The sequence below is a fragment of the Oryzias melastigma genome, linkage group LG11 (genome assembly GCF_002922805.2).
Source record: "Oryzias melastigma strain HK-1 linkage group LG11, ASM292280v2, whole genome shotgun sequence".
Classification (NCBI taxonomy): domain Eukaryota; kingdom Metazoa; phylum Chordata; class Actinopteri; order Beloniformes; family Adrianichthyidae; genus Oryzias; species Oryzias melastigma.
This window is the reverse complement of record NC_050522.1, coordinates 14,055,134-14,070,695: the sequence shown is the minus strand read 5'-3', so window position 1 is coordinate 14,070,695 and position 15,562 is coordinate 14,055,134. Positions and strand designations below refer to the sequence as shown.

The 15,562-nt window shown below is 36.4% G+C and overlaps 3 protein-coding genes across 6 annotated transcripts in view; 2 read left to right on the top strand and 1 right to left on the bottom strand.

Annotated features, from left to right (window-relative positions):
- The window catches only part of nudcd1 (NudC domain containing 1), a 37,847-nt gene extending 32,389 nt beyond the window's left edge, over window positions 1-5,458 (bottom strand). The window contains exons 1-4 of the mRNA XM_024259196.1: window positions 5,344-5,458; window positions 3,695-3,849; window positions 1,213-1,398; window positions 216-399 (exon numbers count right to left, since the gene is read on the bottom strand). Coding sequence (XP_024114964.1) covers window positions 216-399; window positions 1,213-1,398; window positions 3,695-3,849; window positions 5,344-5,458 — 640 coding nt within the window. The remainder of the gene's footprint in view (window positions 1-215; window positions 400-1,212; window positions 1,399-3,694; window positions 3,850-5,343) is intronic.
- A 196-nt stretch (window positions 5,459-5,654) lies between these two features.
- LOC112137087 (transcription and mRNA export factor ENY2) lies at window positions 5,655-8,925 on the top strand. Of its 2 annotated transcripts, none has more exons than XM_024259215.2 (5): window positions 5,655-5,835; window positions 5,920-6,013; window positions 6,096-6,166; window positions 6,241-6,315; window positions 8,217-8,925. In XM_024259215.2, exons 2-5 carry the CDS (start codon window positions 5,946-5,948, stop codon window positions 8,291-8,293), a joined length of 291 nt encoding a protein of 96 aa, XP_024114983.1. In that variant the 5' UTR covers window positions 5,655-5,835; window positions 5,920-5,945; the 3' UTR covers window positions 8,294-8,925. The 2 variants fall into 2 exon arrangements, with proteins under 2 accessions (XP_024114983.1, XP_024114974.1); XM_024259206.2 differs by having other exon boundaries at window positions 5,661-5,835; window positions 5,943-6,013.
- Window positions 8,926-12,001: 3,076 nt separating this feature from the next.
- pkhd1l1.1 (PKHD1 like 1, tandem duplicate 1) overlaps window positions 12,002-15,562 on the top strand; it is a 36,051-nt gene continuing 32,490 nt past the window's right edge. For 2 of the 3 annotated variants that reach the window (XM_024297853.2, XM_036214119.1), the window contains exons 1-12: window positions 12,002-12,091; window positions 12,281-12,385; window positions 12,474-12,551; window positions 13,070-13,214; window positions 13,288-13,396; window positions 13,473-13,530; window positions 13,603-13,696; window positions 13,877-13,930; window positions 14,390-14,463; window positions 14,538-14,580; window positions 14,654-14,724; window positions 14,806-14,916. In XM_024297853.2, coding sequence (XP_024153621.1) covers window positions 12,337-12,385; window positions 12,474-12,551; window positions 13,070-13,214; window positions 13,288-13,396; window positions 13,473-13,530; window positions 13,603-13,696; window positions 13,877-13,930; window positions 14,390-14,463; window positions 14,538-14,580; window positions 14,654-14,724; window positions 14,806-14,916 — 886 coding nt within the window. In that variant the 5' untranslated portion in view covers window positions 12,002-12,091; window positions 12,281-12,336. Of the gene's footprint in view, window positions 12,092-12,199; window positions 12,386-12,473; window positions 12,552-13,069; window positions 13,215-13,287; window positions 13,397-13,472; window positions 13,531-13,602; window positions 13,697-13,876; window positions 13,931-14,389; window positions 14,464-14,537; window positions 14,581-14,653; window positions 14,725-14,805; window positions 14,917-15,562 lie in introns of those variants that run through there. The other variant, XM_036214120.1, reaches the window with a different exon arrangement.

The following is a 15,562-nucleotide window of genomic DNA, read 5'->3' as shown; positions in this document are numbered from 1 at the left end:
CTAGATTCACCAACTGAATGAAGAACTTTTTTCCATCGACTCAAATGTCAAGAGTCGCATTGAGACTGCTGATATTTCCTCCAGACTTTTCTAATCTCATCTGAGTCTTTGAAATGAAATCTTATCAAATTCCGATTAAGACAAAAAGTTTTCAAAAAATTGTACAGACACATGATTCACATCTTACTTGACATTCAGATCAGTGCATCACCCACCATGTGCTGCCGTGTTGCTGACTGTGATCCACTCCAGAGACACATAATATCCACTTCCTGCAGCTTCCTGTGGGTCTTTCTGGATGCGGAGCAGCAGAACCTCCACAGTATGAATGCCAGCCTGGACGTGAGAGACGCTGTGGAGGATGGTGAAAGGCTCCCCGGTGTCCTCGACAAACAGTGGCTGTGGAAACATGGTCAGAAGTTCATTTTGAAGCTGTGACTAAAAAGAAAAAACTCTTCGCTGAAGAAGAATTCATGCACAAACTTTGAATCTATCTTCGTCAATTCTGTTCTCCACCAACTCTGTGTCACTCTCTTAGCGTGCATCCAAATGTTCTCAAATGCTTTCATGGTTTTCCAAAGGACTTCTAATATTTTCAAGGTTACTTTCAGATTTTCTGCACCTGGAAATTTCTACAGGATTTCAGATGAAGCTCTTTGTAATATTGGTTACTCAACAGGAAAACATTCAATTTCCCTGAACGTATCCAGGTACAAAAGCACACACTCCAACAGAAAGAGAAAATACTTGAAAGCCTGGAAAACTATTACAGCAGAGATCTTTAAAACATGAAAAAGAAAGTTCAGTCTTTTAAAGAAAAATTCAGGAAAAAATGTAATGGAAAGGACAAAGAAACAGGACTTTACTGAAATATTTATTGTATTTTGAGTCATTCTGGAGATGAAAGTCATTGCAGACTTTAAGAATCTCAGTTTATGTTCTGGTAATCGTTGTTGGTATTAAAGGTATTATTTGTCCCTATTTTAGGTGATGTGTTCAAGTCCAAAAGAATATTCTGCTTGAGAATGACGTTCAGTAAATAAACTCTTCCTAACATAATGTGCTGATGACACACTTAAGTTCAGCCATTCCACAGTCATTAGGAAGACTTTCACGATGTATTACTAACCGGGAGCAACAAATTATAAAGGTAGGTCTGAATCACGGTGAAGAAAAGCAGATCTCTATCTACATCCTGCAGCTGCTACTCACTTCCCACTTTGTATGCAAGCCGTCTCCCCTCTTGCCGGTGCGAAGAAGGTAAAGGCGGCCTCTGCCATCAGAAAGAGCTGCCCAGGTGGAGGAGGTGAGGCTGAGGGAGGAGCACAGGTGGTCTTCACTGCAGCCAGGCTCCTCATTGATGCGGTACACCTCTTTTGGCTTCCCCAGTGCAGAGTCCTGGAATGACATCAAATCAAATTCCCACTCCAATAAAAAATTGTGTTTTTAACATGTTATTGTGGCATTTTTTTAATGATGGAGGAAATACATGCAGAAAATTAAGATTCTAATTGTTGTGAATCAGGAGAAGACAAATAAAATGCTGTGGGGAAAAGTCTAATGGTGGTGTAAGTGTTACAATCGGCAAGCCACAAACTCCCAACTCTACTCCATTCCAATGCATTCACAAGTCTTGCAGATAAATAGATCCATGTACGTCTTTGTTTTCCTTGTCTGAGCTGTCATTTGGCTCAAAACTGCACCCCTAGATAACTCCAGTATTGCTCGCCATTTTTGTTGCACCGCTAAAGTTAGGTTAGAGTTATGAGGAGCTGTACGCTTGCGGGAGAGAATGTAAACAATGGGATGATGGGAAGTGGGGGCGGGCTTACTCCGCACCAACAATCCTGCTCACAACTCAGAGGAAAATCTTTAATGATCTCCTGTTGCTCTGCCGAAACTATGGCCTCAAAAAATATTTTTTTTATTTGGTATAACCATAAATAAAAGACATCTAGGAACAATTTTAAAACAGTTTAAAAGATGATCAATTGGAGTAGGATTTTAATAGACTTTTAAAGTTTTTTCCACTTTCAATAAAACAAACACATTTAGTCAGTTGATTTCCATTACAAAGAGACGTGAAACAGTTTGGTTTGTTTTTCTTTTTGCATCCAAAGACAGCTATAAAAAATAGATATTAAAAAAAGTAGAATTATCATTATATTTGTCAATAAAAGATTGACAAATAAGCAGGAAGAAGCAAAAATTATATCATAAAATTGATTAAGATAAGTGATCCTGTTTGGTCCATCAATATTCAGTGCTTTAATTTTGGCGGTGAGTCACATTAGTGCTAATTGGCAAAGAAATCCAGAAACTTGTGATAATCCAATAACATTTTTAATATTTAACTTTTCATTTTAACACAAAATCACTAGGAATGTGCATTAAGTGCCATAAATTTACATTTCAATGTATGTATTTATTTCTCTGGGACAGTGTACATCAGAAGCATTGCATGCAATGAGCCAGAATTAGCCTATTTTTCATATCTACAGATATTAAAATTGTCAACCTAAAAGCTAAAAACACTTCTCATTGTTCAAATTCAGACTTGTATTTTTCGTGATTTGGGTTTGATGCACTAAAATAAAGGTTTATGAATGTTTTTTTGAGCTGCTCTAAGAAGGTTTACAGGAAACCCTCTAACATAACCGAAGATCTGTAAATCTGGCCTGCCTGCTGAACAGAGCTGTGTGTGACCGCACGGACTGACACACTGTGAAGACGCCACATTTCACAAGCGCCTACAGCAGTGTGATACTGAACATACAGAATAACACTCAATGCTGCTTTGGACTCATTTTCTGCAGCATCCGTGCTGCTAAAGCCCAGAGCAGAATATGAACTGCCCATGTAATGATCCTAGCCACACATATGAGCACAAAGGCCCTGCTGAGGACAGCAATTTACATGAGATCATTGTAATTACAACCTGAGCAACACATTTCCATGAATTTCATTTAATGATGCCACTGAAAGAGAAAAGTATTCACTCCTGGGATTAAAGTGGGAAAGATCGTCATTCAGGCCCGTTTAGACATAAAAGAGAGCTCCAGCACAGCAGCATTATCTCTAATTACGCCCAATGAAGTCTTCAACATTAAAGAAGCCTCAGCTGAAAAGGTCATCAGGATGATTTTCCTCCTTGTCTCAGCATCTTGGTGTTGATAACAGCCCCGGTTCTCAGCCTCAAATCAATTATGTAATCACTGCTGTGATTAGCCAAACCCTCCAGAACTTTGTCTTCTGTCATGGATCACACTGTGAGCAAAGCTCAAAAGAAACAACTTTTTTAAATGAGCGTCTCTCTGGGCTTAGAGACTGTAGGAAAAACACAAAAACTCTGTTTTTGGACAGACTTCACTGCTGCTGCAGGAGCTTAAAGTCACCACCTACTGGTGTGATGGGTGAATTCAATTCCATCATATTCTGCCTCTCTTATGATTCACAAAGATCAATATTACTGTAGATTCCAATTAATTAGCATTTTATTTCAGACATTTATGAAGCTGTGAACAAAATAAACACAAACTTTCTGAGTGGAGGAACAGTCTCACCTTCTCATGGTGACAATACGAGTCATGACACCTAAATAGGATTTTCATTTGGGAACAGAATCATCAGAAATGTTTAAGCAGAAGTAAGAAGGGGAAAGATAAAAGCCAAACCTGAAGATTTAAATACATACCAAAGTCACAGTGAGACTAAGAACTCGTCCTTTGCAGTCCACAAACAGAACGCTGTCTTCATACCAAGGGTCTAGGTGTAGATAGTTGTACATGCCAAAAGCACGCATGTGTTCCAGCGTGTACTGCGTGTCCTTCAGCTTAACTTCCTCCACGGCTGCAGCAAATGTGAAAAAGGAAACAGATTTTTATTTTTTTCTTGCAACAGCATCAATCTTAATCAGGCAATTTCTAGAGAATTAAAAGCAAACGAGGACCATCAATTAGTCTACATTTGTTGATACCTGTATATTTAAGCTTAATTTGCTTTTACCTTAAGAACTTTTATAAAAAGATCAAATATTTTCCTTTTTATTCAAAAAAAGTTTGATTCTAATTCTAAACTTTAAAAACTGTGAAGCTGCTATAGCAAGTGAATTTCCTTAATGAGGGATCAATAAAGCATTATCGTATTTTACAAAATAATACATTATTATTATTTAGTTTTACATCTTCACCAGCTAATATAAATCTAATAGAAAAAAGTGATGGAGGTAAATTATTCTCTTTAGCAACTTAGCATATTTATGAGGAATAAAAAAAATGATAAGTTCAACATCATAGTAGTTTTCTAAATGTTAGGGTGATGATGTAACAACCCTAACCCTGACCTCCAAACCTGCACCACATTGTGGTAAAAAATAATTTAAAAAAATCTTACATCACAGTTGACAATGAATCACATCTCTTATTTTGAAGTCAAGTGAATAAAATAAAATCTCACTCAATCAAAATTATAGTTTTTTTATTTATTTATTTATTAGTTTTGGAGTTAACTTCCAACAAAAGTAATGCATTAAATAAAAATTGTTGCTTTAACAAAGTAGAGTAAGGCAAAACTAATTTTGAGTAATATTTAACTTGGTACATGTCCAATAACTTCTGAATTACTACAAACTTACAGCTTAAACTGTAATTATTTGAAGAGCCTAGAATATGACGTATTTGAGGATCAAAATGCCCAAAATAGATATTTATTATTATTATTATTTTTTTATGTAGTCAGTCACTTTAAGCTTCTTGATTTTTCCTATTATTCATATGGAATTAAATTACTGAGATAAACTTTGTGTTGGCCTTAATTTATTTCTTCCCTATGAAAATGTTTAGTTTCGTGTGTCCTCACAGCTACCTGTTTTGTTGCAGTCACTTTTTTCTGCGTTTATTAGGCAGTCACACGGATTTCGAGTTCTCTGTTTGGTCTGTGTTCACTTTCTTCAAATAGACATAACATATTTTTTATTTCTTAAATGGACAAAAGCTTAGGATGGGTTCACTGCACTGTAAACTATATTATTGTTGTTGTTGATATTTGCTGCCTTCTACTTCTGTGTGAACTTTAAATATATATATTAAAAGGAATACAGGACTCAGGGATGCATACAATGTTAAGTAACTAGTAACAATAACAAATATGTAATGTACAGTATTACAATTTAGAAATAATTTAACCAACATTTATTATTTTAACTATACAAACAAACAAATTTTCTAGAATATACGTATAATCGAAAGACGAGTAGTTTCTTGTGTTTTTCGCAAAATAAAAGAATTCAGAATAACTGCTAGCATAAAACTTGCTAACAACATCGTTTGTTGGCGCGTCCCTCACCAGCATCCAGCTCCACGTTGTACGTCGGTATGGCATCCAGAGACAGTCTGTAACTCTCAAACTTGGGGTCTAAAAGGTCCCTGTTGACCTTTAGTGAGTAGTTAGACGCAGCCATGAGTTAGTTGTAAAAATAACGGGCTGCAAGCTGGGTGAATGAAGTTAGCAGGGCAAACCCAATGCTGTTCTGTCAACACGGAACCCCATTACGACGGACTTCCCGGGGCATCATGGGAAGTTGAGTTTTGATTTCTCTCAGGAGCAAACATTAAGTTTTATGGATGAAACTGTTATTATCGTTGTTGATTATACCATTTGTTTTTAGTGGAAAAAGTTGTTGTATTGAAATTTTCTAAATTAATATAGTTAGTGCTTTACTTAGCTGATTGATTGATCAGTACGTTTCGACAGCGGAACTATTAAGGTTTTGATGTTTTAGACGTGAAAGTTTTCTTAAAGGACGTGGTATACCCCAGCTGATCACTCCTTAAAAATGTAATTTATACCTGATAATTCGTTTAAATTAAAGTTATTTTATTGCATGTCTTTGTTTTTATATATCTAAACTCAACCTGTCAGTGTTTGCGTGTGTTTTCTGGCAGATCATGAGCAAGGACTACCAGATGAAGGCTGCAATTAACCAGAAGCTGATAGAAATGGGAGAACGGGAGCGGTAAGAGCCTTACTTATTCACAGAGGATGACTTCGAGACAATTAAAAGTCCGATTGATTCCTGTCAATTTCTGTGGATTCAGGTTAAAAGAGCTGCTCAGGGCAAAGCTGGTGGAGTCTGGATGGAAGGATCAATTGAAGGCTCACTGCAAAGGTGTGTATATTAATGAAATGTGTGCCAGAGAAAGAGATCTTTAAATAAGACGTTGTACTCGTTTCTTTCTCCAGACGTTATCAGAGAAAAGGGTCTGGAGCACGTCACCGTGGAGGATCTGGTCACAGAAGTCACACCTAAAGGCAGAGGTACTGCAAGACGACAGCAGGTGGTGGGAACGGGGCAGAAATCCAGTTGCCCATGCTCTAAAACTGAGAAAATAAACCTAGTAATACAATAGAAAAAAAAATATGTGTGTTATGTGCCCAAATCAGACATTAAATACACCCAATTTTATCCAGTACAGCTTTATAATTGTAATCTTATTTATTATTATTATTACTATTTGATTGTAATTATTTTAGTGTGATAGTCCCCTGACATTATTCTTGAAAATGAATATTGAATATTATATTAATCCAACTGTGTTTATAAAGGCCTTTTCATACCTTTGGAACAAAAAGTCCTTTGCAAATAAATAAATAAATAAATAAATCTTAAAAACTTATAAACAAAAAGCCAAAAATAATAATAATAATTTTAAAAAAGTTTAGAATATAGTTATAAAACACACAATACCCCCATGCACCCAAGGAAACATAACATTTTATACATAAAAGTTTCAAAATAGAAACACTATGGAAACATTTTCTAAATGTTGAAGGGAAATTTGTGTAACCTATGATTTATTGTATAAAGGCAGCTAATCTATGCAACATGCTTTTACTGAAACTGCAGTTGTGTCCAAGTTCCCTCATTACCAAGTGCATTATATAGGACATTTGCCATTTTGTCTGGGTGTCCGAATCTAGAGTTCCTAAATCCATCGCCCTAGAAATTTCCTAAAGGTCTCTGTGAAAGACTAGTGTGCATTGATGCTCAATAGATTGGTGAAGTCTACAATGTATTGCATTTAAACAATTTCTCACTCGAAATAATATATATATTAAAATTCTTTTTTTTTTTTGCCATTTAAAATATGTGAGTAGACTAGCTTCTGAAAAATGGAAATACAGCAGATTTTTGACACTTTCCAAAATTAGTGCAAAATAAGGTGAACGAAGCACCAACAATACGTTTTTGCATAAAACCACACAGAGTTCCTGCAGCTGAGCAAAAAACAGAAGAAAAACTTGAGATGAAGCGATTAATCTTAGTAGTTGACTGGTGTGACTGAGAAACCACGAAAAGCAAAGCAACAGAAAAGAAACTCTATTATGTATGTAAATTAATATGCAACTGTGCAAATATGTTTTGGGGGATTCAAATACAGTGTTTCCAGTCCAGTTTGAGCATAAAATTAGTACATACAATTAGCAAAAGCTGGGCATTCAGCTTTACAGATGTGTCAGTTTATCCAGTGTCTTCAGGTTCAAGTAGCTTTTTTGTCAATTCAAAATATGTTCTAGACATGCAGGGAATCGAAATTGCATTTCCTTAATTCTTCCATATGTAAACAAGAAAAAAAACAAGGAAATGTCAACATAAATAGCTGCAAGGTGCAATATGCATATGGGTAATACTTCAAACTTAAAAAAACAGGTTCAAATCATACAAAATTAGAGTTTAAAAAAGTTTACTTTGTTTTGTAGTTACGTAAGGATGTTGCATAAGAAGAGTTTCAAAACTTATATCCATTTTTTTTTAAACTAAAATATAAGAAAAAGCAGCCTCTTAAGAGTCCATCTGGTGAACTGTTTGGAAAATACTTTTTTTCTTCAACATTCAGTTTTTTCGAAACATTTTGAAGTTTCATTCTATAATTTCTGTACATTTTTCTTGATGTTTTCAGGCTGCATCATTATGTAAATCAAAATTTAAATTTTATATCAAAAAGAACTATATTATAATAATTTTTTTAATAATTTTTGCAAGCAAAATGTGTCCCTATTTCAACAAACTTTTCACCAAAAATCTGACATTCAGAAAAAAACCCTCCAACATGTGCAGCTGAAGTGTAATAGAATGTACCCTGATAGAGAGGACGCTGTGTTTTGTGTTGCTCCCGTGTTTTGTCATGTTTCAGCTCTCGTTTGTGTCTCCTGTGCAGCGCTCGTACCCGACAGCGTGAAGAAAGAGCTCCTGCAGAGAATCCGAGCTTTTCTAGCTCAACACGCCGCCCTGTAAGAACCAAACGGTGCTCAGTTTGCCGTCCGTCACCCAACAGAACCTCAAAGCAGAAGTATTGTTGATGTAAATTGTCTTTTTTATTGTAGGTTTTTTGTTTTTCTTTTTGTATTCATGTCAGTTTGTTTTGCTGTTATTTGACAGAAATAAAAAAGAGACTTTGGTATTTTGGAAACTGTTGTCATATTTTTCTTTTGTCTGCTTCAAACAGGTTTGTTTTCTCAGACCGACTGCCTGATGAGGGATTTGTTCCAGAAAACAGATTGTAAACAGTTTGGCAAAAATGTAACAGAAGCATTCAGCAGGTGAACCGCCTGCTGAGTAATAATGCAGTAATTGCTACATCTTTTCTAATATTTTACAGCTAATTACTATAGTTTTTATGTTCTTGAAAAAAAAATCCACATTTTTTGGTGTCACTGGCCTGAAATGTTATAGAAAGCAAAAAGCTAAATAATAAAAATGATCATTGCTGAATAAATTTTATAAGTTGCAATTTATTTTAATCTTGAGGAATTCTTTTAAACATGTTTTGGATGAACGCGAAACTCTGATCACAGTGTTGACGTAGCGTAGACTTAAAAATGTGCTTTCCTGGATCAACGCAGTATTTATTAAGCAAAAAAAAAAAAAGTTTTCTCAACCGATAAAGAAACAAAACAGTGTGTCAAAAGAACAGATTTATCTGACTTTTGTTGAGGTCATGACCTTTCATAAAAGTTGCCTGTTGTCATTTTCCTCAATAAACTTGAGATTTTCACTGGTGATGATGAATGGGAGCAAAAGCACCATTCAGTACAGTTTACAACTTCAATTTGATTTTACTGTCAGGGATGAAATCATAATTTTAATATATTTGAATATAAATCTGTATCTCCAATCAGTTATTTATGAGACATGAACTTATCTTTTTTGTGCTTTTGTTTTGGTAACTGAATAGGGTTTTTTTTGTCCCAGTTGAGTCCCGTCGAACCTGCTAAACAACATATGTACCTTTGATCAGCATTTATCTTCCTTTTTACAATTATAAACATAATAGAGAAGATGTTCTCTGCCATTCAGGCTTTAAATATCCCAGTGACAGGGAGTCATTAGTGCTTCAGGACTTTGTTGTGGTGTGTGGGCAGAGTGAGAGCTTGCGTGTGTGGACTGTGTGAACATGTAAAGTATTCATGGGACTCGAAAGGAGATTTTTGTGTGTCTGCGTGTGATGGGTCCAGATATTTGATTATTTCAGTAGCTGCATTTGAATGCTTGAAAGCTTCTGAACATGTTTCATCTGTGCATCAAACAAACATGTAGAGTGAAAAAAAAAAAAAAAGCTCAGTTAATTGGGTTACCTAACCACTTACATAATTGACAATGATGTCAATTAAATAGAAATAGTGTTTCAATTTCCCATAAAAAATTATCGCCATTAAAAAAAAAAAATACAAAAAATGTTGTCCAAACAAAAGCAAAGTACAAAAAATAGGTTTGGAATTTTAAAAGAAATTCGATATTATTTTAAATATCGATTCAGGTAATTTTTTCCATAATTTACACTCACTATTATGTAATAATATGTAAGAGACTCAAAGACATGTAACCTTATCAGGGTTGCCCCCTTTTTTTGACAAATATCATTGTAAGTTCTGCATGAGAGGAGTCGTTGAAAAAAATTATCATTACTTGAAGATCTGCTGTTGTTTTTGCTTCTGCGTGTCATCCTCCGGCGGGGTGTGACTAACACGACTGTCGGCAGTAATCCCCTATCTCTTGACTGCCCCAGCCGCATTTTCTTGAACAGACGAGGGGTGTGCGACGTGACGTCAACTTCTAAAGCCGGTGGTTCTTAAGATCCGGGTCAAAATGGGTTTAAATTTTTAGAAAAGTTCTCATTCTTAAATGTTGAGTCCAGATATCTTACTTGTACCCTTCATGTTTCTGGGTGGTTGATGTCAGAGTTGTCCAGGTTCCCACCTTTCTCTTCACAAAACACTCCCCCATGAGACTTGTCCAGGGTGCACCCCACTTTCACCTAACAGTAGATGGGATAGGCTCCAGCAACCCCGTGACCTAAAGCATTAAACGTGTTTGAAAGATGGGTGGACGGGCACTCACCTGAGCATAGGTGCCTCTATATACCCTTTTTCTAACTCAGTTGTTTGCATGCAAGTAAGTATATAATTGACAGGAGTTTTTGCATATGAATATTTTTGAGTGAGTTAGTCTGAAATGTAAAATGTATTTGTCTGTATCAGTATAATAGTACATGTAATTAAGGATCATACTGACTGAGGCGCCAAAAAGGGGGTCTTTGAGTTTGTGGATGTGTTTGTTTGTGCACAAACCTTTTTAAAACTGTTTTTTTAACCTATTCTGCTGTAAATTTGTCTATCCTGAATCATATCTTTTCTTTTTTTATGTTTTTCACACTTTTTTCAGCTTAATAACTTAATAACAACTTCTTCTTTTGAGGGTGTGGTACCGCAGGGTGCTCCAGCACTGTTTTAAGCAGACAGAGAGGGTTAGTAAGTGTTATAGATTATGGTGAAAAGTTTGAATCCCTGTGACTCTTAAATAGAGGTGTAATGATTAATCTAGTTAATCGATTGATCAGTTTATATTCCTACAATCCACGAGATCAATCTGTCTGAAGCAAGTTGTTAATCGAATTGACATATACCGTTATAGAATAGTAAAAAAAAAAATGATTATATCGATCTTGGAAAATACAATTTGGATTGAAGCAAGGTGGGTGTATTTTACTATATTGTAAAAATATCAAAATTCCATCACATGTGATATCAGCAAAAAATAATCAAGCCATCATTACAGTCCAATGCATGGAAACACTTCGAATTTTGGAAAGACATGACCTAATAATGAATAAAAAAATGTGCACGGATTTGCCATTAATTCTTGCTTATTTGTTTGTACACATATTTAATTTATACTTGATTATCTTGCAAGAAATATAGAAAATCTGGAAAAACTTCACCTGCACTGTTCAGTATCCAGGTATTTATCTGAGTCACATTGGTGGAATTTCTGGCCTAAATATCCAGGTCAGTAAATTGGATCACTATAAAATAAACTGACTATGATTTGAAGCAGCAACCACAAATTATGATGTAAATTGTTGCACCCCTGTCTTTAAAGGTTGATTAATATCTACTGAACACAAAATAGATGATCTGTTTCGAGGTCCAGGAAAAGGTCTGTATATGCAATTCTAAAGAGATCTCTAAAAAAATCTTCTTTTCCTTTGTGGGAGGTTTCTAACTCCAGCTCAGGTCCTCTACTGAGACCTGGGAGCTTAAGGGTCCTGTGCAGTATCTTGACAGCTCCCAGCACTGCAATCTTATGAATATCGGAGGTCTTTCCAGTTATCTGCTGTAACCACACGCCCAGTTTGGGGGTTACTGCCCCAAGTGTCATCTTCACCTTCCAGGCCTTCACCAGTTTTTTTTTTTTTTTTTTTTTCCAACTTCTCAAGACTTCCTGAGTTCTTTATCCGTCTTCCCATTAAAGGGGATAAGTGTGTATATGTTCTGTAGGCTCATAAATAATTTACATAGGAATTGTCCACACTCTACATTAACTAATTGTGTGCACTTGAGGTGACTAAGCACAACGCATTTGACTTCTTTTGTTGTCAAACTTAGTATTTTTCTAGCAAACTTGTTTTCACCCAGAGGCAATAGGCTCCTCCCACTTCCAGGTGAGAGCATAAATAGCCGTTTCTGTTCAGCGATGCTGGCTGACACCTGTCCACACTTCTGGCTTCTCCAAGACGAACTTTTCTGGCTTCAGGTGAGTTTTGTTGCCTGTAAAAATACATTTCAATATATTTTTGAAATGCTAAGTTTTAGCTCACGAGTTAAATTGGAAAATTCTGATTTATGTCTGTTTATCGAACGGTCGTCTTGTTATTCGACTGATTTGTCATGTGTATATTAAGGAGGGAAATTGTTATAGTTGTGCTTTTGTTTTATTTTAAAGGCCCCAGGTGTGCCGCTGTTGAAGTGAGGAGCAGGTGAAGCCTGGAGGTGTCCCGGATGGAGTCCGCGCGGCTGCTGCTGCTGCTGGCGCTCTGCTGTTTCTGCAGTAAGTCCCATTAAAAAAATTAAAAAATAAATAAAAACGAAAAGAGCACAGAATTTAAATTCTGAGTGTTTGTTTACTGTACTCACAGGCGCTCAACGCGTTCAGTACATAACTCCACATCGAGGAAGCATCAATGGAGCAACTCGTCTCACCATCATTGGAGAAGGTCAAAGATTCACTTCGTGTATCCATAAAATCAATGCTTTTATGAAGCCACAGGTGGCAGATTTTCCCCTTCTTTTATGCCAGGCTTTTCATCTCTTTAATTTAAAAGTGTCTTAAAACATAAATTCAGAACTTTAAAAATAAATAAATAAAACATTTACAGGCTAATTTCTTCTGATCTGGTATAAAAATGTAAAATATCTTCTCTTCTCATGGTTTTTGCTTCATATTTTGTGAGTTAGTTTGTATTTTTGTTTTAAAAAAATGCTAGTGTTAAGAAGACATAGTGCAGAAGACTAATAAAAAGTGACAGGAACATTTTCTAGCCTAGAGAAAAATATTTCCATTTCCATTAAAGTAAGATAATGGAAACAAACTAGAACTGTACTGCTCAAGTCTGTTGATGTTTGCTGTATACTTGATTTTATATTACATATTATTGTTATCTCAGCTGGATGACTTTCTCCTGATAAATATAAAACATGTCGTATCATTTTTTTTTATTTTTTTTTTTTGCAGGTTTTGCCCAGGAACAACAATTCCAACTGAATCCAAAAGATGACACGTTTGGAAACCGTGTGACTCTGGTGTCAAGCTCCCTGTCCATTCCCTGCGATGTGGAAAGAGACTCCACACACAGCAACCAGATCCAGTGCTACACCAGGTTCTTGGCTCTTAAAAAGTCAGTTCTTCAAAAATGGAAGCAGGCAAATCTAAAAACATTTTTTCTGTCGCAGATACATGCCGCAGGATCAGTACGTGGTATATGTGAATGTGGACGGCGTTCCAATTCCAAACAGCAATAAATGCTATGGTTACTACACATCGTACCAATGCAGCTTTTATGTAAGTTTAACAGGTTGACCCAGTGAGGGCTTAAGTTCTAGACTTGGTTTCATGCTTTCTTTGTTGCTTTCTTCAGACGGTTTCATATAGAACACCCACCATCCAGTCCCTGAGTCCAGTCAGCGGCCCTCCAGGTACAAAGATGCATGCAGCACTTGTGTTGAGTCTGCTGTGAGCATTTTAACCGACCCTCTGTTCCTGTGCAGGCACGCTGGTGACGGTGAGAGGACGGATCTACTCAGACGTGTACGGAAGCAACACAGACTTGAGTTCCAACGGCCTGAACGTGCGATTTCTGAGGTGCTCCAATGATATTCTCTCATGCTATTTGTTTTCTGTCATTATGTCACCTGAACTAGCAGGTGGAATTAAACTTATATTGATAACATTAAGGAACGTTATTTAAAGGAATGTTTACCTAAAAAGCAAGATGAAGAATATTCTTGCAGGATTCAAATGTTCTGGTTCTTTTAACTGCAGATCCTTCATGGGAGGAATGCCCTGCGACCTGCTTATACCTGAGTCAGACAACCTGTAAGTGTTGCGTCCTCTTTATGTAAAGTCACACACCACATCCTCACATTGAAGGCTAATATTATGTAAATATAGCGTTATGACTCCAGTGATTATTGTTCTTGTTGTGCCCTACTTTGAAGAAAATTGTGTTTTTCACGACACTGTAGAAACTATGATAAATGGTAAATGGCGTATACTTGTGTTTTCTACTTTCCTGGAAGACCCAAAGTGCTTTACAGTCTAACACATTCACACATAAATTCACACACTATGTCCAGAAAATGACTAAGGTTTTTCTTTTTTTATTTGGCTAACAATTGTAACTATTATTAAAAGACCACTTGGAACATTTCTACAATAGATCAAAAGATGATTGGAGTGCGACTTTCAGTTGTGATCCCAATAAATCCAAAGTCAAATCTATTCAACAGAACAAAATAAAGCAAATAAATCTCAAATTTTCCAACACTTTCAAAGGTACAACCTTCAGCTGGATTCAGAAACTTCCACTTGGGGATACATGAGCTGCAAAATGACCGGAACATACGTTGGTAAGAAGATTTCAGCTGTTTGTTCTGATAAGTGTCTAAACTTCTGTGCAATATTCACACTTGTTTTCCAACAGGTCATCACAACATGAGCTACATTCTTGACGACGAATTTGGAAGGTAATGAACGCACTGAATTTTTGTACAAGCATCATAAAAGTGTCTTTCTTTAAAAAGTGCTTTTAATTTGTAGGAGTTTACCAGACAAGAGTCTGTTCTGGGTTTCATCATTGGACAAGCTCTCCATGTTTCAGACGTTTGCAGGTACGCATGACAAAAAAATCCACCCAACAATGTGTTTTTCTCCCACATTTATTCATATCGAACTGTTTGTGATCTGTTCAGAGGTGACGGGAGTCTCTCCTTCGGAGGGCAGCACGATGGGAGGAACACTGCTGACCATTCACGGCCGATACTTTGACCAGACTGATCAGCCAGCGCAGGTTCTTGTTGGAGGTAAGCACCACCTGTAAGCTGAAGAACGCTTTGCAAACTCACGGTTCAGGCAGTGGCAGTTTTACTCAAGTTCTCAGCATGATAACACTTTGTGTCTCAACAAAAAAAACAATCTAAGGTTAGTGGAGGGACAAGTTATTCAATTTAGGTAATCCTTCTTTTGTTAGAACACAACCAAACAAAAGAGCAGGACAGAGTTGTCATACTGAGCAAACAAATCATCTGCCAGAAGCTTAAAGACTCGGCAGACCGTGACAATGAAGATCGGGACTTTGTCACGAGTCATGTCTATTTAGCTGCTGGCTACAGCAAAGATTTGTATCATCAATGAAAATACCTTTCGGTTCAAGCCGCCATAGAAACATGCACAGCTGTCCAAATAATATCTCAGCAGTTTTATATTTCCTTGAAAATGTATAAATAAAATAAAACATTAAATCAGTAGGATGTCAGACTTGTGTTACATTTTAGTTTATCAACTATGAATAATCATTGACTGGCACAAGCTATGGAAATCCAAACATCATTAATCTTTTATGACAGCACTATCGATCCAAAATAAGCACACGTATTTGTTGGCTAACAACATGTGGAATGTGTGGAACGTAACGTCTGGTGATGCACCTGTTGCACTTCACTTATCTTG

Coding starts and splice junctions, on each gene's coding strand:
- LOC112137087 (XM_024259215.2), top strand. CDS start 5,946: ATGAGCAAGGACTACCAGATGAAGGCTGCAATTAACCAGAAGCTGATA. Junction 6,014..6,095: donor GAAATGGGAGAACGGGAGCG/GTAAGAGCCTTA, acceptor CTGTGGATTCAG/GTTAAAAGAGCTGCTCAGGG. Junction 6,316..8,216: donor AGTCACACCTAAAGGCAGAG/GTACTGCAAGAC, acceptor TCTCCTGTGCAG/CGCTCGTACCCGACAGCGTG.